General features: G+C 45.5%; 1 protein-coding gene across 3 annotated transcripts in view; it reads left to right on the forward strand.

Moving 5' to 3' along the window:
* CALN1 (calneuron 1) overlaps positions 1-27,312 on the forward strand; it is a 133,173-nt gene that overhangs the window by 37,516 nt on the left and 68,345 nt on the right. For 2 of the 3 annotated variants that reach the window (XM_061470331.1, XM_061470332.1), the window contains exon 2: positions 608-732. In XM_061470331.1, coding sequence (XP_061326315.1) covers positions 615-732 — 118 coding nt within the window. In that variant the 5' untranslated portion in view covers positions 608-614. The remainder of the gene's footprint in view (positions 1-607; positions 733-27,312) is intronic. The other variant, XM_061470330.1, reaches the window with a different exon arrangement.

Consider the following 27,312-nt stretch of genomic DNA (forward strand, 5'->3'; position numbering starts at 1 on the left):
TTCTTGGGCCCAGCTGGAATGTGAATTTTCTTCTTTCAGCAAGGGCCACTGAAATCTGGAGCGGAAGTGCAACCTGCAGCTCGATCAGCAGGATGCTCTGGGTGGGGGATTTGAACTGTCTTAGGGGTCTAGGTGCCCTAGAGCAGGGTCTGGGAGCTGGTGTCCAGACTCTTTCAAAGTCCTGCTGCTGGATCCTGTGACTTTTTAGTTGCATGTCAATGTAGACCCCTATGCGCTCTATAATTATTAGCAACTAGTAAATCTTTAGGCTGAAAGCTGCAGTATGAGTGTTGGAGTCTCATAGGCCTAAGGCACTGCTGTTCTATCTCGGCTAATTCTTGTTTGGCATAAAGAAGAAGCTGCTGCTTTTCTGTTTGTTTGTTTAGCCCCTGTCTTTGAGGCACTAAATAAAATCTGCAATCCATCAATCGTGCACCCAACTTCAGTGTGCGTTCCCTGGTGTAGGTTGCTTTGGTTCAGCTGTTCTTTCAAGGCAGGCTATTGTACTATTCAAATAAAATAAAGATAAATAATTAAATATAATAAATAATAATAAAAATCATTAAATATAATAAATAATTAAAATAAGCCTTTCTCTTGTGCACAGGGAGAAGATGCCATTCCACCATGTAACAGCTGGCTTGTTGTACAAAGGCAACTACCTGAACCGCTCACTCTCTGCTGGCAGTGACAGTGAACAGCTAGCAAATATCTCCGTGGAGGAACTAGATGGTGAGCCTTGTGCTTTTCCAAAGGGAGCTGGGAATGGGGAAAGGCTCGTTTTCACCTTCTCTGTAGTGTCATCGTGCAATAACCAGAGGTATTCTCCCTGTGAAGCAAGGAGCAAAAGGCAGGTCAGAAGTGAGATGGCTCAGCAGATCAGGGACAAAGAAAAGGTTCTAATCATGGTTATGTTGAAATCTGTGGACCGATTGTAGCCTCAGATTCTGTCCTTCTGCCTCGGAATAAGGCAGTTTTTTGAGAGAATAAGGCTGCTTTTTATGGGCAAAACTCTGTCAGAGTCAGGCTAATATCTTTTTTATAAAGGTGTCTCTCTTTAGCCTTTCCTGGGAACCTGCAGAGCTGAATGTGTCTTCCTGTCAGGTCTTCTCATCTGCTTTGTGGCCTTTCAAAAGTAAGGTTTCTCTCTGTGCTTCAATATAACAAGATGCGCAGAGGTGGCTTCTGGCTTAAGAAGCTGGAAAGAGCTTTCAAACTCCCTTTTCGAGGTCAGTGGCTGGGAGCACAGGCCTCAGGCTGGCAGAGGCTATCAGGAAGGTTGTCCACATCTGCTGTCTGTATGATCCCCTCTTTTCCTCCCTGGAAGCTAGCTGCTGCTAATCCCTTCTGCCCAGCAGACAGGATGTGAGGCCAGGTAGACTTCCAGTCTGGTTTGTGGAGGGAAGGTCTCTTTCATAGGCAATTTGTGGCTCACTAGGGGCACTTCTAAGCTAAAGTTAATACTGTTGACAGCTGGTCTTTGAGAGCTGTGGAACAAATTGAAGCTCTTGGTTTGCTTCCCAGTGGGCATTTGGTACAAGCCATGATCATAATCATATCTATTGAGAATTGGAGGAGGAAATGAGCAAGGGAATGGTGCAAGGTGGAAATAAACCTTCCAGGATATGTTGGAGGCGTTTTGGCAAAACAGAAGGCCAACATTTCTGTTTACCCTCCCTCTTTTCACCTGTGCTTTGATAAAGCAGACCTTAGTTTTCAAGCCTTGTCAACCCAGAGCTTTGGGATTTGTTTTTGTGTTACATTAACTTACCTTTAGTACAAACAGTGTTTTCTGAGTATTTGTAACTGCTTTTCTTCTTCCCAATGAGTATAAGCTGAGATGCAGTTCAGGTGAGAGATGAAATGTGAGAAACCACTTTCAGTGCAGCTTTGTTAAGACCCCAGGAACACAAGAACAGCAGAGGCATCTTCTGCGCTCTTCTACTGGGTTACAAGTGCTTTGCTTGAAGTTTTATGGTTTTGAGCAGAGCTGAACTGGGTTAGCTTCTGTGCATCCTATAGGCGACAAACTACATTGCAAGGTGAAGATTAGTTGCTGTTCCTATTCAGGATGACAGGGGTTGGCTCCGCAGACAGGAGAATGTTGGATGAAGTCTTGCAGTTTACTTCAAATGAGAACAAGGGTTTTTCTGCTGTGCCTACCCTGATTTGAGTATGTCTGCTGCAATTGCCTTTGAGATTTGCAGGCAACTGTCAAGGGTCGATTCAAGTGGCATCGGGGCTGCAACCCTCTGTCAGGGCCATCCCAGCACATGAGGGAAACTTGTCCTTGATTTGTGCCCCTGCTGTTTGCATGGAAATGGTCTGTGGCTGGACACGGGAAGGAAGCTCAGTCTCATTTCCATCCTTCCCTCGTCTCCCTGTTGCCAGCCACATAGGGCAGTCTGCAAGCTTCACAAGCCCTCTTGGAATCGCTTTCCCACTGGCACCTCCAGGGTGGGAGCTGTCGGAGAGAGCAGAGCACAGCCCCATGGCCAGACCTGCCTTCCCCAAGGAGAAACCAGTACTCGAGAGGCTGTGCATCATTTCCTTCAATTAATAGCAAATGAAATGAATGTGGTGTAGAGGAGTTGCCTTTTGAGAAGGCAGCAGCCGAGTCACTGTTAATGTGAGTGCTGCATCCATTTAATGTGGTCGGTGCCCCATTATAACTGTGAGATTGAACTGGAGAGCAGCAGAGTTCATTCATCTCTGTTCACAGAGTATCCCCCTCGTTCTTCAGGAGCATGGTTAGAGCTCTTTAACTAATCATCCATTTATTCTCTGGCTGTTAAGCACAGGCTTCTTGTTAGAATCTAGTCTTTTTTTTTTTTCCCTGACAGCCTTTTGCTTCACAAAAACCTATTTTTGAGAGCTTTATGTCTTTGCCATGAAGATATGCCCCAGTTCTAAGCCTAGTGGAGAAAAGCTCAACCTCAGACCATTTTTTTTCACCTGTAAACACACAAGTGGTACCAAATTGATTTGTGCCTGCTAAAGCCAGAGCAGCAGAAGAAGCTGGAGATGTTTTTCTCTTTGCCAGCTACCAAAGTACAGCCTAGCCACTGGAAATTGTATGTAATATTAGATCAGTAGTCACTATTTACTGTGTTTCGTAGATAATACATGATCACTGCCTAGGTGTGCTGGTAATCGGTGACAGTACAACTGTTACCTGCCCAAACCCAAACCAGAAATGGTCTTTATGCCTTTAAGCATAAAACAGTTCAGAATGAGTAACAAAATGTTCTTTCTTGAGAAGTTAATGTCAGTGTATGGGAGCTTTGTGGCTATATCAAGCTGTAATAGCTCAATGCCAATAACGTACTTGCATTTAATCTTACAGGCTGGGAGAGAGATGCCAAATTCTCCTTGGTTTCTTTTTTGATGAGATTTTTGTCCCAGGGGAGTTCCAGCCTATTGAGAAATTCCAGTCACACACATTAAATTATTGAAGATTTGAAGCTGGAGAAGTCAGTGGGAATTTTCTCTAATGCTCCTCTGCATTCAAGGCCCCAACAAGTGCCTGCTTTGAGGAAAGCAGTGCAGGTTTTCAGACGCACATGCACCATTGAGAGCTCAGGTTGCTGCTCTGCCTCTTCTCCAACCGGTTATTTTTCCCTCCTATAAAAACTTTTCTGACTTGCATCAGCCATCTGTCGACTTTAACACCGCTTTAAATACTATGCTGGCAGCAAGGAAAGAGGCTGGAGAGATAGCAGGTCACTCTGCTGATGGCTTGTCTGTTCCTAGCAGTGGTGTTTGCTATTTGCAGTTCTGTAGTAGCATGAGGCTTTTTAGAAGCTGTCACTGTCACAGAGGGAATTAACTTGCAGAAAGCTATATTAGGTGATACTTAGCTTTGTAACATCAAGTAAATGACGGAGTTGAAAGTGGCAGGCCATCCATAACCTGTCTCTTGGGGACCGTAAACTACAGCAAGGTCTCAGATGGATGTTATTGCCATATGCTTAGTGGTTTCTATGCATGGGATTATAAATTAAGGCTGGGAGGAACTGTTTTACATATAGATTTTCTAGCTATTGTTGGTTGGCATAAAATTGTGGCACAGTTTGTGCATACTCTGTGGTTTCCACATCCCTTTTAAAACCAGCTTCTGTCTTCACATTATGAACAGCTAGGAGTATTTTTAATAAAAAATGGTGGATGGAAATAATCATGTCAAGCTTGAGTCATCCACCTCCATAGGCTCTATCTAAAGGGTATTGTCAGGAGGTAAAAACATTTCCATAGTAGGAATCTGACAAATATCACCTGAAGGGAGGCACATGCATTTTAAGTAGGCTTTTCAGAAAGTGCCTGTGAAATGTGTGCTAGTCAGTGCCTTGCAGAAGAAACCCAAATGTGAACCACAGCAGCAGCTATTTGTCCAGAAAGACATCCTGATACATCCTTACCTGACACAGATTCCTTTGAAATCAGCAGTGCCCATGCAGGAGGAAACGTTGCTGCATGGCAGCAGGACAGCTATTGGCATCTGGTGCCTTAGACCACGTAGCCCCTGCCCTAGGTGGGGTCTGTGGTATGGACTTTTTTTTTAGACTGGGAGCTGAGTTTTTTTGTGGTTGCAGACATCAACTTAGCCTGTTCGATGCAGTCCTTAAGGTTGAGATACAGAGTGGAAATGTCATCGTTTTGCCTGCCTAAACTGGAGATGTCAGCAGAGGAACATATGAAATGGGGGCAAAACTGCTGCCTGTGGGAGCTTGGGGTGCAGTGGACTTCAATGCAGGAATCTGTGGACTTCCCTCCCCAGGGGACTTTTCTCCTGTTATAGATTATACACCACATTGCAGGATGTGTTCCTCTTTCCTGCTTATTCCCAGCAACCACCCCCTCTGTCACCTGCAGAAGCCCTTAACTGGGTCACTCTTCCCTGGGCTCCTGTGTAAAAGTCAGACATGAGCAGCTTCAGCGTATACTGGGAAACAGCTCCTGAAGTAATTCAAAGAGCACGGTTAAATGATGCCCATATGGATTTTAAACTAATAGTTGTCTCTGGCACACCAATAATGCAGGCAATGCCAAGTGGCTTAAGGTGTGTTGGGGCTGCAGGCAGTTCTGGAGTCCCAGCAGCACGGTGACGTGGTCAGTCATAGGGCTGATGACATGCTGGGTCCCTGCTGCAGGGGACATCAGGTAAGATAGCCCCACATCACAAACACAGCTATGCCATCCTGGCCCTGCCTCTGAAAATAATGCCCAAATCAGGGGTGTTTACCCTCTTGTGCATGTCTGATATGGTGACCCTTGGATGTTGTAAGTCCTGGGAAGGCAGGGACCATGATGCTGTCACCATGCAGTCTCATTTGGGACTTGTTATTCAGCAGAAACCCTGTTAGCCACAAGGATTGTGTCTGATCCAGTGTTATCAGAGTCCCTTGCTTGCAGGAGAGTCAGGGCTGCTGTGCAGCTCCTCGTATCTCTCTCCAAGTGTTGATTTTTCTCCAGGTCCGCTTGTTTGCTAGCAGAGATTTTGCTCCTGCTGTTGGGCACAGGCGGCAGAGGGGCAGGCAGATTCCCTCCAGCTTCACCAGCCAGCTGCTTGAGCCTTGTCGGCAGCTCAGGCTGATTATCTTTGGTGTCTCAGGTGAGATCAAATAGTGTTTTGGAGAAGTAATGTGCTCCAGAAGGGAAACCCAGGGGGGAGAGTCATTAGTCACTTGACTGACTCATGTAACAGCAACAGGCTGAGTCTGCTCTGCTCGGCTTTTTGTCCATGGGAAGGAAAAAAAAACATTTGGAAAAGGGGAAAGACAAACAAAGATGAAAGAGCATCCTGCTGCTGAGGAAGGAGTTGCAATGATATTCTCTTAGGAGACATAGCAAGGTCTGATGCATGTGCTGGGGTAGAGCCACCCCAGGGTGCTCTGGATTTGTGCATGGGTCTCCAAGTCCATGCAAGCAGCGTGTTAATTAAGTGAATGAAACTGTATAAAGCTCATTTTCTCTTTTGCAGAGTTCTTTCTAAAGAGAGGTTTATCCACAGTGTCTGTGCTGTGAGTGATGATGGCTGGAAATGGAATAATTTCTGTCTTATGTTGGGCTTTATTAGTGTTTCATGTCTCTGAATATAAAACTGTGGCATCGCAAATCTTTTGTGGACAAAAGCAGCTGTATCCTCCGTTCTGCTGAGCTCTTGCTCATTTTCCAGTTATGTGTTTTAATTACAGTGTGGGTTTCCTTGGGACTCAGTAGTTTCAGTCTCCATTTAAAATGCTAAAAACTGGTGCAGTATATTCTGCAAAGCATTGTTTTATTGTAAGGTGCACGTTTACTCCAGGCTGTGCATGGCCGGTGGAGGAGTGGAGCTGTTGATGGAGAAACTGTGGCTTCCTATCCCAGGCTGCATGCTGGCTCAGCCCTCATGATGTTCAAGGGGATTCACTGGGGCAGAGATGTGCAGTTGTAGTTCACTATGGTCTGCCCCAGCATCAGCAGTAGCCTTCACTGTCAGCATTGACTGGCGCAGCCAGCAGATGCAAGGCTCCTGCTCCACTGCAGTGCATTAGGATGGTCTCAGTTCCCCTGCCCTGGCTTTGGGAAGCTGAATGTAGTAGCACTTCCTACCCCAAACAGGCGAAGATACTGTATGGACACCCAAAGAGGCTGAGCGCAGGGAGGTCTGGCACCTCTGGGCTTCACCAGAGAGTAGAATCATATAATAGTTAGGGTTGGAAAGGACCTTGTCTTGAGGGTTTTAGCTCCTGCATTGCCTTAGGCACCAGTAAGCCTTGAAAATGAGCAGTGGGTTTTCTCCAGCACTAGAGATCCTCAGCAAGAAGGTGGCAGAAAGCTATCAAATGGGGGGAAAACCTCCAGAACATCAATTATTTCCACCCTCCAATGCATTACAGCTCAAGCCCTACACAAGGCATCAGTACTTTGGCAGGTTAATTAGCCAGGAAGACAAATGGGGTTTTGGGTGCAGCCTCGGGATGGCTTACAGAAGCTCTGTTCATCCCCCCTCTGCCAAGGGAGATGTGTCACCTGGACTCAATGCCCCCAAATACGAGAACAGGCATCAGCATTGTCTCTGAGGAAAGAGTCCTTACAGCGAGAGAGTATAAATAAAATGAGATTGGCTGCCAACAAATTAGAATTACAGGGATACCATCTGGACAACAATTAAAGAGATTGTTTGAGCTCCAGCTATGCTGACATAGTTATAGGAACCGGCTGGCAAGCGATTTACTCATGGTGGATATGCAGATATCCTTGGTCTGAGGCTTGAGGGTTTCTGGCTTGTTTTAGTGGAGGAGACTCTATGAGCTGGAAGAAGATAGTTTTGGGGAGACGGATGCAGACTGTGTTTTCACCCAGCTTCTTCCAGATCTGCTGGTTTTGTCTCTCACTGCAGAGGTGCTGCTGAGGCCCTGGTGCTCCCTGCCATGCCATGAATCCTGCCTGACCCATGGTCCTCGCAGCCCTTTCAGATGCTGCCAATCGCATGTGAGCTGGGCTCTTGGGCTCTCAGTGGAGGGAGCTGATAACTCACTGCCTGCGTTGCCTCAGGCCATGGGAACAGAGCAAATTCAGATCAAGAGCTAAACATGCTTTAAAAGGCATTAAATCTTGCTGTGACACGTTTATACAAATTTTAATATGGATTTTTAATTTTTTATGCAAGCTTCTAGACTGGATCATTTATTTTACAAGTCCCTTCAATTGCTTGCCTTAAAACCCAGGCTTTAGCAAGTCACTCTGGTTCTAATGGGTGTTTCTTTGTGGACTCAGGGGTCTCATCCTTACCTTACTGCTCTGGAAATGTACTTCCTTGGCAGTGGCTTTTAGCTGCTCATGGGGAAGAGCGGCCAGGGTAGAGTCACTGCAGCCCAGATCCATAAGGATGTGGCACACACCCTGGGACTGGAAACAAAGGAGGCTAAATGCTTCTGTCTCCCCTGTTTTCCAGATGAAGGCACACGAGAGCTGTGGATACAGCGGGGTGGTTGTATGCTGTACACTGTCTGCACAGCCAGCCAAGTGGACAGTTCCCAGCACACCTTTGCGTGTTGATCCAGCTCCCAGTGAGCTCGTTTGGGAGGTAGTCAGTCTGTCCAGAGCATCTTCCCCTGGCAAAGGGAGACCTTAGACATCCTGTCCATGGCACTGAATGGGTCACTACTTATTTCCTTTCTTGCAACCTCCTTATTGGTTCTGGGCTTGGGGCTGATGAGTGGCTTGAAAAAGGCCTGAACAAGCTGCTGTTAGAGTGAGTTGGGAGATGAATGGCTCAGCATGTCAGTGAATCCCAGCAGCACAGACCTGAGTGAGTGGACCTGAGTGCTCGCCTGAACGGTTGCAAAGTGCAGGAGCAGGATGGACCTGAGGGTCTCATGAGCACTGCCAGGTATCTGGTTGCACAGACAGTGTCTTAGTTAGTCAGCATCAGGCTTTGCAAGTCTCTTCTTTAATTACCGTGATAATGCTTTAATACTTAAGGATTTTGAGGTTATCATGATGCTCTGCATGCTGTACATGGGTTCTTTTCATGGTTGTGATGCTGTGGACTCTCAGGTGTCTCTCGAATTTGTGGAGACTGAAATTTCAACCAGGCTGCATTAATTCACTCTGTATTTCAGCACATCAGCTTTAATCAAGTCATAGCAAACCATCAGCAAACCTGAATCGATTCCCTTGCCTGCATTGGAGCAGGTACCTCACCAAAGTGCAGACATCTGCAAAAGGCCTCTGTTCTGCATTGCATCTAGAGGCTCTCTATAGAGGAACTTTCAGAAAGAGTTTTGCACCCTAACTAATGAGCCTCAGGGGTTAGATACACAGAAGCAGAAGCTGGAGTCCAGGTATCTATTTGTAGCTCTTCACTGGGATAGTCTGGGTATCACTGATCTTTGTGTGCCTCAGTTTACCCAGCAGCAGTGATACTTGTGAAGGGGGAGGAGGGCGATATATCTACCACTGCTTGGGGTGCTTCAGGACCTCTGGGTCAAGCATCATCTGTGGATCTTGCTCCACATGAGCAATGGCTTTGCTTTGACTCCCCATTCCCCTGCCACTGTGCCTCTGGTTACAGCCTGTTGGTGATATGGGGGGGAAACTGGCACAGAGGATACTGTCTTGGCACAATGCTGCTGCAGAAATGGCAGGGAGAAAAACTCAGTGATGCAGAGAGGGTTTCACCTGGCTTATTTGAATGGATTTTTTTTTTTTCCAAATGCCATCCAAAGCAATGCAAAGTCAAGGTCAGTGCTCCTTGCCTTGGTTTGGCTGTTTGGGCATCTGTTCACTGGTACCCAACAGCATCCTGGGCCTGCTGTGCACCTGGGCAGCAGCCATCACCCCCAGCTGCTCTTTATGAACCTGCTCTGCCCTGCTCTGCTGACAGCGCTTGTGGTCCCTGTCCTCTTGCCCCTGCTTATAAGAAAAATGAATTTATCTTTCTGAGGGTGAGGCCAGTGGCTTGGCAAAGCAAGAAGCCTCTTTGCAGGATGCAAGTGATGGAGGTAATGCGGGGAATTTATCAAACAGACCTGGCTGTCTTCTTCCTCTGTCTGGAAATCTCTGTTCCCCAGTTTTCCTTGTCCAGTTGTGGGTCCTGAGACCATCTCAGCCCTTCTGAGATGTGAAATGGGTGCAAAAGCCAGGCTTATTGAATGAGCTGTGTAAGAGTGTTACCTCCCAGGATTTGCTCTGGGTAGTTTCCCAAAAAGTCAGAGCAGAGGAAGAAAAGAGGAGAGGAACAAAACCCGTCTGGACACATTCCTGTGTAACATTATCTAGGTGTTCCTGCTCCGGCAGGGGGATTGGACTAGATGATCTTTTGAGGTCCCTTCCAATCTCTAACATACTGTGATACTGTGATACTGTGAACAGAGGGCAGCAGGGGAGGCTGTACTGCAGCAGAAGGGGGGAGGATGGGTGCTGGGTGAGAGGGAGTAGAGGGGGCAGAGGGCAGAGTTTGGAGCCAGGGAGGAAATGAGAGGATGAGCAGCATCCAGTGTTGTATTTGCTGTTCCCAGAGCTAAATGTGCTGGCAGTCAGAGCCATGTCCAGCTTACACAGGACCCTGTAGCCACAGCCAGACGGGTACAAGGGAATGAAGCAGGAGCCCAGTGGGGGAGCGCTGCTTTTTCAGCTTGACTGGCTTTGGCGACATCAAAGAGGATCAGTGCAAGCCCTTTGAAGTCAGGCTTAGCTCCTGCCTTGTGTGAAAGCAAAGCAGTGCAAATCTCCAAGGGTGACCGTGATGCTCTGAGGAGGTGGGTGCTGTGCAGGTCTGCAGCAAGGACTGTGCAGGTACAGTGATGCTCCTGAGCTCAACCACCTTTGCTTTCTGCTCTGACATTTGATGTCAAGGACATGTCCAGGAGCACAGGGCATGCAGCAAAGCTCATCAGTGCCAGGTAGAGAGAGGCAGTTCAGAAAATGCTTTGGGAGCCTTCTGTGCCAGGGCAGCCACTGCAGTGAGGGTGCAAGGACTGAAATCACTGCAGTTACAAAGGCTGGTGCCAATCTGGCTCAGAGTTTTCACTCTCCAAATGAAATGAGTTAAAACTGTGCTGGGTTTTTTGCAGACTAAGGTCAGCCCAAGGTCTTGCACCTCCTAAGTGGCAGGGTGATGCTGCTCCATGCAAGGCTGTGCTCCCAGTGCAGCAGAGAGGGCTCAGCCAAGGACTGTCTGGGCCACCATGGTCCTTCCACCGTGTGGGTTTGTGGAGGATGAGCTGAGTCAGGACCTTGCTGTCTGCCTTGGTCTCCTGTTTATCTCCACACTGAATGACTGTTGCACCCTGGGTCCAGCTGACAGGACAGAAAGAGAGGGATTGTGTGGTGATGGTGGGACCAGTGGCAGGACTCATGTGAGCACCACATGAAGGAACACTCTTAATGAGTCCTGACATGGGATCACGAGCCTCAGTGTCCTCCAGTACACAAAGTCCAGGCTTTCACATTCAACAGAAGGAAAAGTAGATAGGACCAAACATCCCTCTGGAATTTGAATAGATTTGATAAGTGGTGGATTGCTAAATCCCACCCGTTCCTGGAGCTGGGATGTAGCAGGCAGCCAACTTTCAGAAATTCATAGCATTTGGAATTTTCCATCTTCAGTATTGCAGAACAGCGCAAAGTCTCTTAAAATGTTTCCTTTTTTTTGATAAGAATTCCATAAAAAACACACAAAAAAACAAACCAACCAAGAAAAGAAGTCTTGGTAGTAAAAGATATTTATGTCTGATGTTCCTGAATGCACATCATTAGCATGTCATTTAAGAAAAACCCCTCTTTCTAAATAAGCCATTAGCACACAAGCCTATTAGCAACATGTGGGATGAGGCAGTATTTTGTATTTTAGGATTATTCTTTTGGGCAATTTCTATTTAATTTGCTAGGAAACACAAATCTCATTACTTTTCTTTCAACTAAATCTCATCCAGGGCATGAGATTTTCTGAATAGGTTTGGATGGGGTGGGGGGAAGAAATATGGCTGCGTAACTGATTGTAATTGCTCTTACTTCCTGGAGGTAAAGAAGATTTGAAGCATTTTTTTTTCCTCAGCAGTTCTTCGTGTTTGCACATAAGGAGTAAATTGTGCTTTGCAGGGACACAGTAATTTCTGCCTTTGAAATGCGAAACTGTGTTTGCCAATGTGTCTGATGGATGAAATGTCCATCACAAGTACTTAAATGCAGCTTGTCACTGCTTTGGAAATTGGATTTCAGTGTTGCAAAAGGGAAAATGAGGAAATAGAGAGTTGGAGGATACTGCTGAAACCACTTTGGCCTTCGGGGAGGTGGACGTGCGATGGGCTCAGGTTTCCCTCCCTAAAAGCACCAGAGGGAACGTTCCTGGTTGCACAAGCTGTAGGAACTGAGTCTGCATCTAGCCATAGAATCATAGAATAGTTAGGGTTGGAAAGGACCTTAAGATCACCCAGTTCCAATCCCCCTGCCATGGGCAGGGACATCTCCCACTAAACCATGTCACCCAAGGCTCTGTCCAGCCTGGCCTTGAACACCACCAGGGATGGAGCATTCACAGCTTCCCTGGGCAACCCATTCCAGTGCCTCACCACCCTTACAGGAAAGAATTTCCTTCTTATATCCAACCTAAACTTCCCCTGTTTAAGTTTTAACCCATTACCCCTTGTCCTGTCACTACAGTCTCTAATGAAGAGTCCCCTCTCCAGCACCCCTATAGGCCCCCTTCAGATACTGGAAGGCTGCTATGAGGTTTCCACGCAGCCTTCTCTTCTCCAGGCTGAACAGCCCCAACTTCCTCAGCCTGTCTTCGTACAGGAGGTGCTCCAGTCCCCTGATCATCCTCGTGGCCTCCTCTGGACTTGTTCCAACAGTTCCATGTCCTTTTTATGTTGAGGACACCAGAACTGCTCACAATGCTCCAGGTGAGAGCAGAGCAGAGGGGCAGGATCACCTCCTTCAAACTGCTGGGCATGCTGCTTTTGATGCAGCCCAGGTTACAATAGCCATGAGAGTTCAGAGCTCTAGGACAGGCATTGCTTCCCAAACTCAGCTGTGCAAATACGGGATTTTTCAGTTCACCAGCAGTTAAAACCAAAAAGAAGAAACAAGAAGGGGGATCCATTTAAATTTGAGCCAAATCAGCGCATTTTTGGTTTTGCTTTTTTTTTTCCCTCCATGAATCAGAAGCTGGGGAAAAAAAAATCTCATCTGATCCAAAACAAAGTGTTTCATTTAGAGTTTGAGCTTTTGGGGCTTTATTTCTGCTCTGAAGGTGTGGCAAAGTTGTAGGTTTTGGCTCGCCAAGTTACATACTTCCATTGAAAGAGTCAAAGCAAAACATTTTCTTTCAGCAGGAGCCTGGACACACACCTTGTGCAGCTGCTGCGAGCTGATGGAAGTGTTTCAGAGAGGCTGAATCTGTGTTTTAGGTGAAAGCACTTCAGGAGACTAATTGTCTTGTGGTGTTTCTTCTCCAGCTGAGTCAATGGCGAGGTGTTGTGGTGGGGTGAGAAGAAGGTTTGGGCAAGGACCTCCAGTGTCCTCAAAACTGGTGGCATCATGACTGGGTCATCTTGACACTTCCTGGCCTTGGGGTCTTACTCTTTCAATGCATTTGTCCTACACGAGGTCTCAGAAGTGAGACCACTTAATTGCTTTGCTGATGAGCTCCCATGAGCTGAGCCTGGTCAGCTGGGGAGCCCATGAGGAAGGGGTAGTTCAGTACAGTGGTGCTTCTGAGCAGTAAAAATGAGACAAGGTTTGGTTTGGATTTAGATGCAAAAAAAAGAAGGGGGGGGGGCAGTTTCCCACTGCCCACTCCATTTTGGGTCTGTGTAAGGAGTTAAGTACTTAATGACTTCTTCAGAGTTCATTCCAATGCCTTCCAGGCTTGTTTCTCAATACCTTTATTTCATTATATTCCACATCTTCGGGTTTTTTTTTTTGCTTCTTGCTTTCATTTTTCACAATAAAGGTTGCAATATATGAGCTGAGGAAATGGAAGCAAAGCAAATAAAGAGGCTGGTTAAATACAGGGCTCTGGAGGAAGGTTCTGGCTGGCCTCAGGCTCTCCTGCTGTCCTGCACTGAGGTCCAGCAGTTTCTTTTCTGCCTGCCCCTTTTTTTTTTCTCTGATAATAGCAAAGAGGAGATGGGGTTTGGTTTCTGTAACTCCTACCAATAAGGATAAGGCTTATGTGTCCCTTTAGGGGGAGAAGGTCACATAATTGTCTCTAAACTGGAGAGACATAAATTTGATGGATGCAATTCCAGAGGAGGTCACAAAGATGATCAGGGGCTGGAACACCTTGCGTATGGAGACAGGCTGAGAAAGTTAGGGCTGTTCAGGCTGGAGAAGAGGAGCTGCGTCAAGACCTCAGAGCAGCTTCCAGTGTCTGAAGGGGGCTACAGGGATGCTGGAGAGGGACTGTAGTGATAGGGCAAGGGGTGATGGGTTTAAACTTAAAGCAGGAAGTTCAGGTTAGATATAAGGCAGAAGCTCTTCCCTGTGAGGGTGCTGAGGCGCTGGCACAGGGTGCCCAGAGAAGCTGTGGCTGCCCCATCCCTGGCAGTGTTCAAGGCCAGGTTGGACACAGGGGCTTGGAGCAACCTGCTCTGGTGGAAGGTGTCCCTGCCCGTGGCAGGGGTTGGAACTGGATGAGCTTAAGGTACTTTCCAAACAAAACCAGTCTGTGATTCTAGAGTAAAAACGCAGAAGGGTATAGGATTAGACAAGTAGCCTTTCACGTAAAAAAAGCTGTTTATCATCAGCTTTTCCAGGGTTTTAGAGATTTTATTTGTTTTTGAGCAAGTGATTGGAGGAACTTTTCTGCAGGTTAATTGTACTGTATTCTGTAAAACAGTGCAGCGAGTCGAGGCTCTTGGCTGGATTACATGAGCCTGATGGACACCCTGTGTGTGTTGCTATGGCATGAAAGGAGTTTTGCTGGGGGAAACTGCTGACTCCAGAGTGCACTGGGTGTTGTTTCTGCTGGTGTTTATTTGCAGTAACAGAGCCTGAAGCTGCTGTTTTCAGGTATTTTGTGCAGTTATTGTGCTTTCTAAGGCTTTCCAGGCTGCTTTTCAGCATAAGACAAATTCAGGGTTGGGATCACAGTGTTAAGGCCCATTAAGGCAAATGGGCCTTGAACACTTAAACATAAATGTTAAACACTTAAGCAGTTAAGTGTAAAGGCAAATAAAAAGCTGCTCTGTTAACTTTTGGCTTTGGTTGGCAGTGTGTGTTTCTCCCTCAGAACAATGTTTAAAGGCAAACAGTGCACATCCCTGAATTTCCTAATTACTTGTCTGCATGCAGAAGCCACCCATAAAGTGTTTCCTGGGAGGAAAAAGAGTTGATATCCTCCTCCTAGCTGCATGTGTCCATCAGTGCATATAAGCACAGGTAATACTGACATCTCTGAACTGGTAAAGGCATGTCAGTTCTTGATGTCACAAAACCCACCCCATCCCAGTTGTAATGCACCCAAGCCTACTTGAAAAGGCTGACCCAAGGCTGGAGTGGATGTTCTGACTGACAATTGATGGTGAGAAAAAAGAGGCTTTTTTGAACCTTAGTCCTCTGGGAAATTACTAGTGTGATAATTTATGTGGCTCATTAGTAATCAACTTTCTGCATTCCCACTTAGCTCTTCCAGCAGTTGTTCTTGAGGCCTCTGAGGCTTTGATGAGATGGGAGCAACACAAATGCATAGAATGGGCTAAAAAGAGAAACTCTGATGCAGGAGAGCTATGAGGCTGGCTGGTTTAGCTCTAAAAAGAATTAAACAAATTGTTTTGATGCCAGCTTTGACATTTTCTTCCTGTCCACTTTCTATGCCTCTACTGTGGCCTCAGCTCTGCTTGGGCTAATGATGGTTTCAGCTTCTTATGAACTTGGTGGGAGCAGGACTGGCTCTGGCCATCCAGAAGGCTAAGGCAAGCCTTATCCAAAGGCAGGGGAGAAACCCTGGTGTGGTTCATAGCTGCATGCAATGGCCATGATTCGTTCGCTCACCTGGAGAGCTGATTGAGACTTCTCTAATGCCTACTAGAGAGATAGGCATTTCTAAAGCATGACGTTGACCCTTGGAAGCTACCAGAGATCAAGTCAGCACGTGTAGCTCTTTACAGTACCTTTTGAGAGGCCCTGAGCTTCAACTTCAGTTTGAAGCTATGTGGGAAAATGCTGGATGGCTGTGACAAGCTTTTATGGATGTCAGCTCAGGGACGTGTGTAGGAATCAAGACATAAATACTTGGTGAGTGCTGCAGTGACTTTTTAATTTTAGTGGGAAAACCAGAATGTGGCAGCCAGAAAAAAAAACAGACCCAAAAATAGTAGTCCTTTTGGGAAAAGGAAGTGATATTCCACTATGAACAGCAACCCTAATTAAATGGGAGCCTTTAAAGAAGGGAATAGCTAATTACCTAGATAAGGATGAGGCAGACTCACACATGGAAAACAGATTTATTGGGGAGCTTTTATCTATGTACATATGTCCAAGATGATTTATTTTCTTGCCACAAGCCCCAAATTGTCGGTTCTTTGTAAATATTGTGGTTGATGGCTGTAAAAATTTCCGATGAGATCAAGTTGGAAAGCATCATCTGGTCAACCACACTTACCAGAACTGGAGAGTTTCATTAACAGCTTCAGCACTTGGGGAGGCTTTGGGGGAATGGCCAGGCACATTGCCACCCTTGTTTTAAACAACCACTGGCATGTGACGGCAAGGGAGGCCTCCCCCAGTAAGACCCCTGTGCTTGGTGGCCTCGTGTGACTCTGTTGGAACAAAAGACTTTTAAAAGCAGGTTTGTGTTACAACTTGACACAATTGTCCAAGAGGGACGATATGCAGATGTCCTGATTGAGATGTGGGAAATGGCTCATGGCTTTGCTGTTGTCGCATGTTGAATATGACTCTGATGTCATAGTCTGTGCTTGCACTGCATGTAGTGGGCAGGGGTGCTTGCACCACTGCAGGGTTCCCTGCACCCTTCCCTGCTGTCACTTCCAATATGAATTTTCATCACTTTTTCATATTTCCAAGTATTTTTTGATTTTTGTTTTGACATTAATAAGAAAGAGAAGAGTTCAGAAAAAGTAGTTTTGGTGTCTACTGTATTTAATTTGCACAAACTTTCATGTGGAGTTTAATTTAGACTGATGAGAGAGTCAGTTTTATGAGTATAAAACTCCATTAATTACAGATCCTGTCTTAATTATAAATGGCTCTATTTTAAAGTGAGTTGTACAACCAAAATTAAGACTTGGAGCAGTTCAATCAATACAAACATCAATTAGACCTTACTTTGTACTCCAATTAATTTCTGAAGCTTCCCAATGAAGTGTAAAAAGTATGCCACTTTGTACTCTGCTTTCTGGCATTCCTGGGCATCAGGAGGTCTCTGCAGTTTCATTAGCAGCCTCCTAATGATAAGCATGGATGGAATAACAGATCTCCCAATGGTCTGCTTTTTCCCAAATAAACCAACAGAGTTAAATGCTAAAATAGCCCAACCTGGCACAAGCAAAGGGGAAGACAGAAGCTGTTACAAGTGTTCAAATTACACGTTTTGGTCATTTGGCTGTGGTCCATTGAAATCTTGGGTCCCTCTGTGGAAATCAGTGTCCCACCAGATCATGACTGCTCTGAGGAGCTCCGGGAGGCCCCAGGGTAGGACATGGTCACTTGTCACACATATGAACCTATTTAAGTTCAGGTTCAGCGTTACCATCATGATTTAACAAGACAGGCAGAGGCACGGCACAGTTCATTTCTTTGCACTGTCATCAGCAGCTTTGTCCACTTGCAGTAATTGGTAGTTTAGCTGCTGACTCTAGGAACATGTCCCCTTTACAACCATTGTTGGGAGCTGAGGATCCAGCCCACCCAAGGAGTCAGGATCTGCTCCTGGAGACTTTGTATTGGTCACCTGAATCCCAGCTAGCACCTTCAGTCTGTGCTGCAGATGGGGGTGAGAATGAGCATAAAACAAGATTTTCTCATCGCCAGAGGGTGAGATGAAAGGACCTGAGGACTTCCGTTGGGAACCCAAGCATGAACAGATGAAATAAAATATCTTTTTGCTTCTAAACTGAATGTAGGTCATCTGCAAGCTGCTGGGAAATAGCAATGGAGAGCCATTTGGGCATTGAGCAGAAGGATGCCTTTCACCAGGGTATGGATGCCACATGCTGTAAAGTCCTGGGAAGAGCTAAATTTTTAATGCAGGACTTAGGAAGCCATGGAGCTCTCTGTGAGCTGTAGAAGAGTCCCCAAGAGTCTTCTCCTCTCACAGCTCTTCAGGGGCAGAGGCTCTGCCTTCCCACCCAGTGATACAGCAGCTACCCCTTGGTACCCCTTCCCTTTTGGACCTGCAGTAAAACAAACAAGAAACTATAATTTACCCGTGCATAAGGTCATGTAGGAAGTGGGGAAGGGATGGAGCTAGGTGTTAGCATACTTTTTATTTCATTTCTGATGAAACTGGGTGTTCGAGCAAAGCCAGGCTGTGGGCTGTGTAACTGTTTGAAGTTAGGAACCAAAAAAGCAAGCGACAGGCAGGCAAACAAAGCAAAAACCTGCTCTGAATTATCATAAGCTTTTTTTTTTGATGTTTTAAACCCTTTCAAGCAGAGCCATTTGTACTGGAGCAAATTCTCCCAAGATATTTTTAGATGATATGAGCAGAAAAATATTACTCCATAGCAAGCTGTTTACAAATCTGCTAACCTTGTTTAGTGCTAGTAAAACTCTGGGCTTGGTGTGCTGCGGAGCACGCTAATTACTTGACAGAAATTGCGCAATGATGTCTTTCCAAAGTGATATACATTGGCTCAGCCCTGCAGCTGGGCCCATGCACAACATTCTGCTATAATTAAGTGTGAATGTTTCTGCAGCTTTTCCATTAAAACAGGGAGAGTGAGGCAGGAATGAGGCAGATCCTGCCAATTACAGGCTACTCTCCCTAATCCCCTTGTTTCTGTAATAGGGCCATTCTGCAGACGGGGACTCCAGCCCTTATCAGCTGATTTGAGCAGCATCAGAGGTATCACTGGCCAAGCTGCTGCTTCTGCCTCTGCAGGAGGTTAGTTAAAATGGTCTGGTTCTCACTGGAGGTGGCCAAGATGGATGGCTGCTGCTGGCCTGTTGTCTAGTTTAGGAGTCCAGGTATTGCCCACTGTCATGCCCTGGGCCTTGGTTGACCATGTTGTGGAGATAACAACCATTACCCATCACATCTTGGATGTGTAAATATATGTAGCGGGATGGTATTCAGATGCCTAGGTAATAGGGCATATGAATACATTGAAGACCCATATGGACTTTTATGGATAGGAGATCCAGTCCCTCCCAGTACACCTTAATGGCCTGTACCTCTCAGTGTTGGGTATGCAGATATGACTAAGCTCCTGGCCCTGGTGACCTGCTTATGCTGGTCATGGGGAAGCTCCTGTTCCAGTTGCTTCCAGTACTGCTGATGACCACAATGAGGTAGTTTGGAACTTCCACCTTGAATATTTAGAGGGTTGGTCTGAGAGCCTGAACGTTTATTTATTTCCTCCTACTGAGAAGAGCTAGCAATAGACTGTTGGTCTTCTGAAGGCTTTTGTGGAACCTGATGTGTTTCTGATGACCACTGAGTGTTTAGCAATGTTTGAACAGGCCAAGTTGAAAGGAGAGATTAGATGATGCTGGTTGTGTGATAGCTAGACAAAAGCTTTTCAGTCTGATCACAGCTGAGGATGTGGTAAATCTAAGTGTGTAAAGTGGGTGAATGGTGTGGAGAATGAGAACAGGGAACAGTTGTTTGATGTCTGTTCCAAATCAAGAGCTAGAAAATGTCAGCTGGAAGTTGGAGGAGGTGTTTCAACTGAAAAGAAAGTGGATCGTCATATACTGCGCATTAAACCGTGGAACTCCTTGCTACAGGACAAACAAAAGTAAATGTGATCACAAAAAGAACTGGAAAAATTTGTGGAAGTCTTGAAACTATTTGGATATAGGCCTGTTATCACCATTTGTAAGGATGGACACACTGCTGGTGCTGGTAGTTAAAGATACGTAGTTGTCCTTCAGTCAGTTTGAGCATCTCAAGCCTTCCTTAGTACCCTTCCTTAGGAAGATGTGAATTCAGCTTGATAAACACTGCCCTGGGTGAGCTTCATCCAGGATTTGGGTAAGCATAGGAGATGCATGACTTCTTGAGAGCCCTTACAGTCCCTTTCTGGGGTTTGTGTAGTGCTCCATATGTGATGAACAGGATAGGAGGGAACAGAAGAGGGAAAGCAGCTGATGTGCTACAGCAACAAACTAGCTGACCTGCTGGGGATTTTTTCTCCCTTTTTGTTCTTCTGCATTGTTGCTTAAATACACTAGGAGAGAGTTTGAGATGGAGATGAAGAACGTGTAGTGGTCTTCATCCTTTCCCACCTCCTTGGCTGCATTGCATGGTTGTGAAGCAGCAGCCCTGTGTCCAGGATCCTCCAGTGTGCTCGTGCTTGGGCACAGTCCCCCATCCACACGCAGCCTGCACACGGGATACAGCCTATGGAAGGAACACAGCTGGGATTTCCCTCCTCCTTGTTATCTTTGGCCACTGTGAAATCCCCTGGAGCTATTGGCAACCTGCATAACTTGCAGCAGCTTTCCTAATAGCTCTGGTGATGTTGTTTTAGTGTAGTAATGTCTCCAAGATAACAGGCAGATTTTGTCCAGCAGCGGGATCAGCTGGAGACCGATGCAGGGAGTCTCTGCAAACAGAAGCTGCATCACAGTTTGGGACACAAACCAGCATGTGGCATGTTTTCTGTTTTGAGAAAGAAGCCACTTTCATGGGAGAGGGGAGGGAATACAACAGAAAGGAAGTTTTCAAAAGTTGGGAGAAATAAACATCTTCTCTGAACTGACTTAGACACATTATTCCCTTGTCACTGTTTTCTTAGCAAGATGCTTCCCTGGTCCTTTCTCTCCCCTAAGGTGTTTCCATAGCAAACTCCTGAATTAAGCTATGAAGGTGTTCGAACAGGGTGCCTGAGCTGTCCCCTCCTGGGGAAAAGAAGAGCCCAGGGCAGGTAACTGGCAGGGCATGGCCCTGAGCCTGCCCCTTGCTCTGTTAGGGAATTGCATGGTGGTTGTGTTAGGAAAGGGATTAGTGCTGGAGCCTTTTTCTTTCTGCAGCTGGTTTCTTTGTGCTGGGAATCTAGACTAGGGGCTAGATTTACTTTGAATTTAATTATGTGTTTGATGGCAAAGCTGCCAAGAGCTGTCAGGTGGTTCTGATTTTTGGTTTGTTTTTTTTTTCTCTATTATATTTCTTATGAATCTGAATAGATTAAAATTTGTAAGAAATACTTCCAGAGTAATTTTATCAAACAACTTCATTATTGCCATGGGAAATTCAATGCAATTTTATTCTGGGACCAGCTCCATATTGCAGTCTAGCTAGACAATGAGTTTTAGAGGTAGGCATTGTGTGAGTATCGTGTCCATGGCATGTGTTGTGTATGTATATTGTGATGATCTACTGAGCCTACTGCTGTGACTCTGCACATACTACCCAAGTGTCTACGCTGATGTCTTGTGTTTGCAGTTGATTAGGTAAGAGTTGATGATAATGAATAAAATCCCCTCTTTGCTGCGTTACACTATTAAAAGTGAGGCAGGCAGCGCATGCAGGTGAGCGACACAATGACAGCAGCTGATGTGGATGAGCTACGTGAGAGCTGCAGCTATGTCAGCCCCTCCTTTATGAAATGAACTTTAGTGTTTATTTTAGCGGTGAGTTGCTCTCCACTCAGCAACCTGAGAGAGCAAATGAAGTATGCACATAGTGGGCCTGCGTGGCAGTCCTCAAAGCTCGCTGTCAGATTGATTACTTAAAGTGCCTTTGAAATCAAGTGCTGTACAGTCAGCTCTAGATCATCTCACAATCATTTTTCATGTGCCAGTAAGTAAAACCATTTTGAATAATAGAGCTGGTTGAAGACAGGGAATCTACTCCATCTTGTAAAACTGAATGGACCTCGCTGTCTCTTCCCTCTGCCCTGGAGTGCAATGTAATCCTCACAGCATAAATAACAACTGCAGTGATATAATGGAATTATACAAGGGCTGCTATTGTGAATTCTGTAGAAATAAGGCCAGTGAAATAGAGTACAGGTTGAGTTGATTTCCTTCTGCTTTTGTCTGTCCCATAAACATGTCCCACTATGTTTGTAAAAGCTTCAAAGTGTTGTCTGTGCCGATGGGACAGTGGTGTGAGATCATGGAATCATACAATTGCAGACTAGTTTGGGTTGGAAGGGACCTTAAATCTCATCCAGTTCAAACTCCCTGCCATGGGCAGGGACACCTTCCACTCGACCAAGTTGCTCCAGAGCAGAGCTGCTCCAGCCCTCGCAGCATCTCCATGGCCTCCTGGGTTCACTCCATGTGGCTGCAAGGCAGGGGGAAGGAGCATAGCACAGCTCAGAGAATTGCTCCTTCTTTCATTCCAGAGTTTCATTTCAGTTTAGTTTCTGGATGAGGAAATGTGCTCCTTGCCCTCACTTTGCTGGTCACCACCAGCCGTTGAAGTGAGTCTTGTCTGCGGCAAAAGCTGGTGGATCAGCCTGTGAGATTTAGCCACTGGGATCCTCATCTGCCCACAGCAGAGGAATGTGCTTAGTGCCTACACTTCTAAACTGATCCTGTCTGCTGGTCCTCATACATGCAGACCCCATGGCTCTAGTCCTACTCACACTGTGGGCAGGGAGGGTGGAGATTTCACACAGTCAAGCCACCTTCAGGCTTAGTCCTGGGGGACAGAGGGAGAAGGTATAGCTTGGTCTTCAGATGGGACTGGAGCCCTGCAGGGATGCAGGATGATTAGACTATCTATGTGGAATTACTGTGGGAGGAGACAGGTTTCCATTTTGTTTTCTGAAGTTTTCTCTATTGTTATGAACGAAAACGCCCAGAATTGCTGGATAGGCAGCACAAGGACAGGAGACACGTTGCTTTGTTTTATCCCTTTTACATTCAAAATGGTTTCACATACTCCTGCAACACCTTATCTTTGTGCAGAGGACCTTGAAGTGTTATTTACCCAAAGAAAGCTTACCAGGAGCGTGAGCTTCTGTGTGTGGCTCGAAGAAGCAGATGTGAATGTGGGAGTCAAAAGCCCTTTCCAGAACTCTTGTAAGCTTGGAGAAAGGAAGGCATCAAATGGCTCTTCCAGCACTGGGCTGAAAGCACAGCAGACAAGAGAATGGAGGCTTTCTTTTCTCTCACCCCTGCCCACTGCCTAAAGGCCACCACTTGAATCAGACCCAGATGGAAGGAAAAGTTCTTTCCATGGTTTTATTTCTTTTCTCCTTATCGTGTCTTGCTGCACCTTTTTTTACATTCAGCTTCTCATTTCTTATCTAGTTCGTTGCATGAATAAGATATGCCACATATTTCCCTGACATGTCTACTGACTATAAATATCCTTCTGTGGAAAGAGAATATGGAATATACATGTGTGTATATATTTTGTATGCATCTAGAATCTTAAATGCCATTTTCCCAATATTGTGTCTTTAATGGGAATTCACTGATTAGGTGCATAAAAGGCTACAGAAGACGACAGTTTCACTGAGATCAGTTTTAATACAAAGAGTACTACGGTTGCTAAGAGACTGATACTTCAAGTTTGGAAATCTTCATCCACACTAGATATATTATCTTGGCAAATTGGACTTTCTGAGTTGGCAGCAAATGGAAAAGAGTAACTTTTAAAAATAGAGATAATTTAGATGACGTCAAAGACATCTGGTGTCCTTTTCTAGAAATGTGAGACAGATCTATTTTGCTTGTGTGTATAAATCACTCTGCCCCCAGTGTGAGGTTCTACTTATGCCTGCATTTGAGTCTGATTTATTAATAAATTCCCTTTATGTTTAAGATGTTTAGCCAGGTATATTTTAATTAAATAGGCTTTGTTTACCACACATACTACCTGTCTGCTTTGTGTACCTTGGAGAACCTCAGCTTCATGCTTCTGTGCAAAGCAGGATCTTGTAGTGCCCAGAAACACCCACCAGGCTCCGTGGTGACTCAGAGAGGACAGTCACTTATTTACCTTCTCAGTAAATTTGCCCCTCATCCATGTATGGACCTTGATGGTGAACACTCAGAGCTGTGTGGCTGCAGAATTTACTATTACCTTGCTAATGGGCCTCTCACATCCTAATTCCCACCCCGAATTAGTGGGTGAAAAGGGGAAGGTGTGCCTGGGCTTAATCATGCCTTATCAACCCTAATGGATTTTGATCTCTAGAAGTGCCAGTGCTTCTGAACTGCAAGGAGACTTTGAATGACAGCTGGAAATCAGTTAGGGACTCTGATACTGTACATAAGAGGCAGTGGAGAAGAAAAGAGAGAACTGGAGAAAGCTCTGAAATGGGCAGCATGAGGCTGACATGAGAGGAAGGGAATAAATTAGAAATGACTCAAAGATGGATTATGGGAGGATATGGCACCAGGTTGCTGGGGGAGAAGGATTACACTTGCATAGTGGGTGCAAGGGGCAGGAGAGGAGATGCAGCCTGGTGAAGGAAGGGCACCCCAGGAGAGCAGTCAGGGTGCACATGAAGAAAATGATCAAGGGATAAGGATCAAGAAAAGGTTCAAACATCTGCTGGAGGATTTTTCCAGCCATAACCAGTATTCTGGTAGCATCATTCCTAGAGATTCATCAGGGTGCCAGCACCTGAAGTCACATAGATAAGGCATAGTTGCCTTTGTCATCTTTGCAATCTAGCTTGCAGTGCTGGGGAAGGCTGTTCCCTCACTTCAGGTGTTCTTCTGCTTCCCAAACAGAGATAGATGGCCGGGTGTAAATTATTTTCTCCCAACTAGAGCTTTAGCTGGACTTCTCCATAGTTGAAAGGAGCACATTTGAATTTTAATATCAACTCTGAGAGGCGGTTGCAGCCTCTGCACTTGTATATGTGTTCAGGTTATGAGATTTTATGTTATTTTTGGAAATGCTCATTTGTGCTAAGGACCAGGAGATTCAGAAAGGACCACTGAAATGTGAACACGTGATATATTTTTAAAGTGTCAAGTGAACATAGAGTGCAATGATGATAAAGGCAGGTTACACGGTTTTTTTTTCAAGCATAGACAATGCACAGTAATTGTATGTCAGAAGTCATTCAGGTTTGATATCATGCCAGCTAATTAAACCATCCTCTCTGAAGAGACTTACTGTACTTTCCGTTTTTGCTGTTTCGTTCTCAAGAACAAAGAACTCTGAAGGCAGCTCTTGTGTTCAGCACTCACGTTGGCATTAATTTGGATGGAAACCAACACATGGGAAATGGAAGCTATGATCAAATCTTTGTCTTGTTTGACTGGTGTAAACCAGCTTCGTTTCCATCAAAGGTGGTGGAAGGAAGAGAAGGGATGTGTGCTGTCCCATGTACTGTGTGCATCTGCTGTCATTCATTTTTGGTGCCTTATCTCCATTCACATTTTCTGTGATCCATGACACATGAATCCTGCCATAGTTTTTGGTCTGTCCAGAGTAGCAGTCTCATTATATTCCTTCCACATACGTCAGCTTTGGTGAAGGTGAGCAGTGCAAGAAAGAGGCAGTGCAATCTGCTAGTTAGTGATGAGAAGCCACATCATGGCTTGAATCACCTGCATCTTGGACAGTGAGCTCACCTGGCAGGTAAGAGAACAGCTCTTGCAGATAAGGGAAGGAAGAGCTCTTCTCTGTTACCAACCTCTCATTCCTCCATTTGGTGATATTCTGCCTGCATCCTACGAAATGCCTGAAATATTTAATTCATGGCAGAGCAATGTATTAGTAAAAGCAGAATCATAGAATCAACTAGGTTGGAAAAGATCCTTAAGATCCCCAAGTCCAACCTTTACCCCAGGACTGCCAAGTCCACCGCTAAACAGTGTCATTAAATGAGAAATGAGTATCTGTGCCCCCCCAGACCACTTGTGGACTAGTGGATGATGTCCCATAGGCTGGCTGAAGGCCAGTGGTGGAAGAGCTGTGGCATAAAAGAGAAATGATGTGAATTTACTGAGTTTACTCTTTAAGTTGGAAGATAAAGGATGTTTCCCAACTAATCCATCCTTTTCCAAAAATTCTGGTGTCCTCACCCGAACATAGGATGCCCCCAGTGGGTACAACCTGACACCTGTAGGAAGAGCTGGATTATTGATCGTGGGTGTCAAAGTGTCAGGAGGAAGAGGCTGACTACACAACATGCTCTCCAGTGAGCCTTGGCCAGAAAAAACATGGCATGTTTTCATGGATGCAGGGATGTAGAAGGTGCAGTGCAAGTCCTTGTAGCCTTTTCTGTAGGTGGGAGAGACTGCCTCAGTTGGATAATCAAAGTGGCTGGCAAAGTTTAGGTCCCTGGCAGACAGTCCATCCTCCTGCACCAGACGTCAAGCCTGCTCTGCACTGTAAAGTGGATGTTTTAGTCCTAAAAGATGTTTTTGTTTTGTTTTGTGGGTTTTTTTTTATGTGTTTCACTGCACCAGCCAGAGGAGGCAAACACTTCCTGGGGCTTTACTGCATGTTTACACTGGCTTCTTGAAAGTGTAAATGCCTCAAGGTTTTGAGCAGGCTTTACAGAGGGAGCAAACTGTCAGAGGTGGGTAGACCTGGGTATGGCCTGGGAGCGTTGCCATTGGTTCTGATGTGTGAAATTCATCACTGAATCATCATAGACTGGATTAGGCTGGAAGAGATCTTAAAGCTCATCCAGCTCCAACCCCTGCCACGGGCAGGGACACCTTCCACTAGAGCAGGTTGCTCCAAGCCCCTGTGTCCAACCTGGCCTTGAACACTGCCAGGGATGGGGCAGCCACAGCTTCTGTGGGCACCCTGTGCCAGTGCCTCAGCACCCTCACAGGGAAGAGCTTCTGCCTAAGAGCTCAGTCTCTCCTCTTTCATAGAGGACTTCAGTGTGCTTTCCCCGAAGCTCACCCCTGGGAGGGAAGAACCAGCTTCATCTTGAACCAGAAAGCATCAAGTTCCCCTTGTTTTACATTTTATGTACTATAGAAGGAATTATCAGGCTGCTCCTAGGATTTGGTTACTAAAGAAAGAGGACTTGGGGAGGATTTAACATTCATCTGCCCCACTGTGAATGGCTTCAAGAAGTGTTAAACCTTGGAGAACCAGAGCAAGGTTACTCTGTCAACTGCTGTCCCCACCCAAATGGATCTGTTGATCTGCAAGGAGTAAAATGATTAGGTTGTCCTTTTTGGTGTCCCAGTCCAAGCAGTCAGTACAAGCAAAGAGCTTGAATCTCATTTTTCTTTATTTTATTGGGAAGCTGCCAAACTCATTCCTACTTTTGGGACAGGAAAAAAAAACCAGAAAATATGTTACTGAAAGGTATAAAATGCAAATAAATACATTCTTCAATGTTATTTAAAGTATCTTTAAAGCTTGTGAGTAAAGAAATCCATTTTGAGATAGTCTATGCCTGCCTCCAACATGTATTTTACTGTTGAATTCTCAAGGACTGCTTTCAGGTACACAGCACAGAAATAGGACAGAGATTTATTCTTAGGAATGTTTTATTTTTATGTCACTTTGATAAGTAGAAACCAAACAAGGAAGAAACACAAATATTTCGATCGCCCTCTTGGAATGTTTGAAAAAGGCAAGGTTTTTCATATAGCATTTTTCTTGTTTTCTGCAAAAGATAATCATAGCAAAAAGAAAACCAGAAAAGTTTTTCCTACACCTACTATTAAGCACTTTATAAGTAAAAGCTGTGTCTGGAGTTGCAGGTGAAACCTTTCACATTGTGAGGGTCCCAAGCAAGTCTC

This window comes from Pezoporus flaviventris, unplaced genomic scaffold (genome assembly GCF_033815535.1).
Source record: "Pezoporus flaviventris isolate CSIRO_AGI_PZ_B2104156 unplaced genomic scaffold, CSIRO_AGI_Pfla_v1 ptg000063l, whole genome shotgun sequence".
Lineage (NCBI taxonomy): Eukaryota > Metazoa > Chordata > Aves > Psittaciformes > Psittacidae > Pezoporus > Pezoporus flaviventris.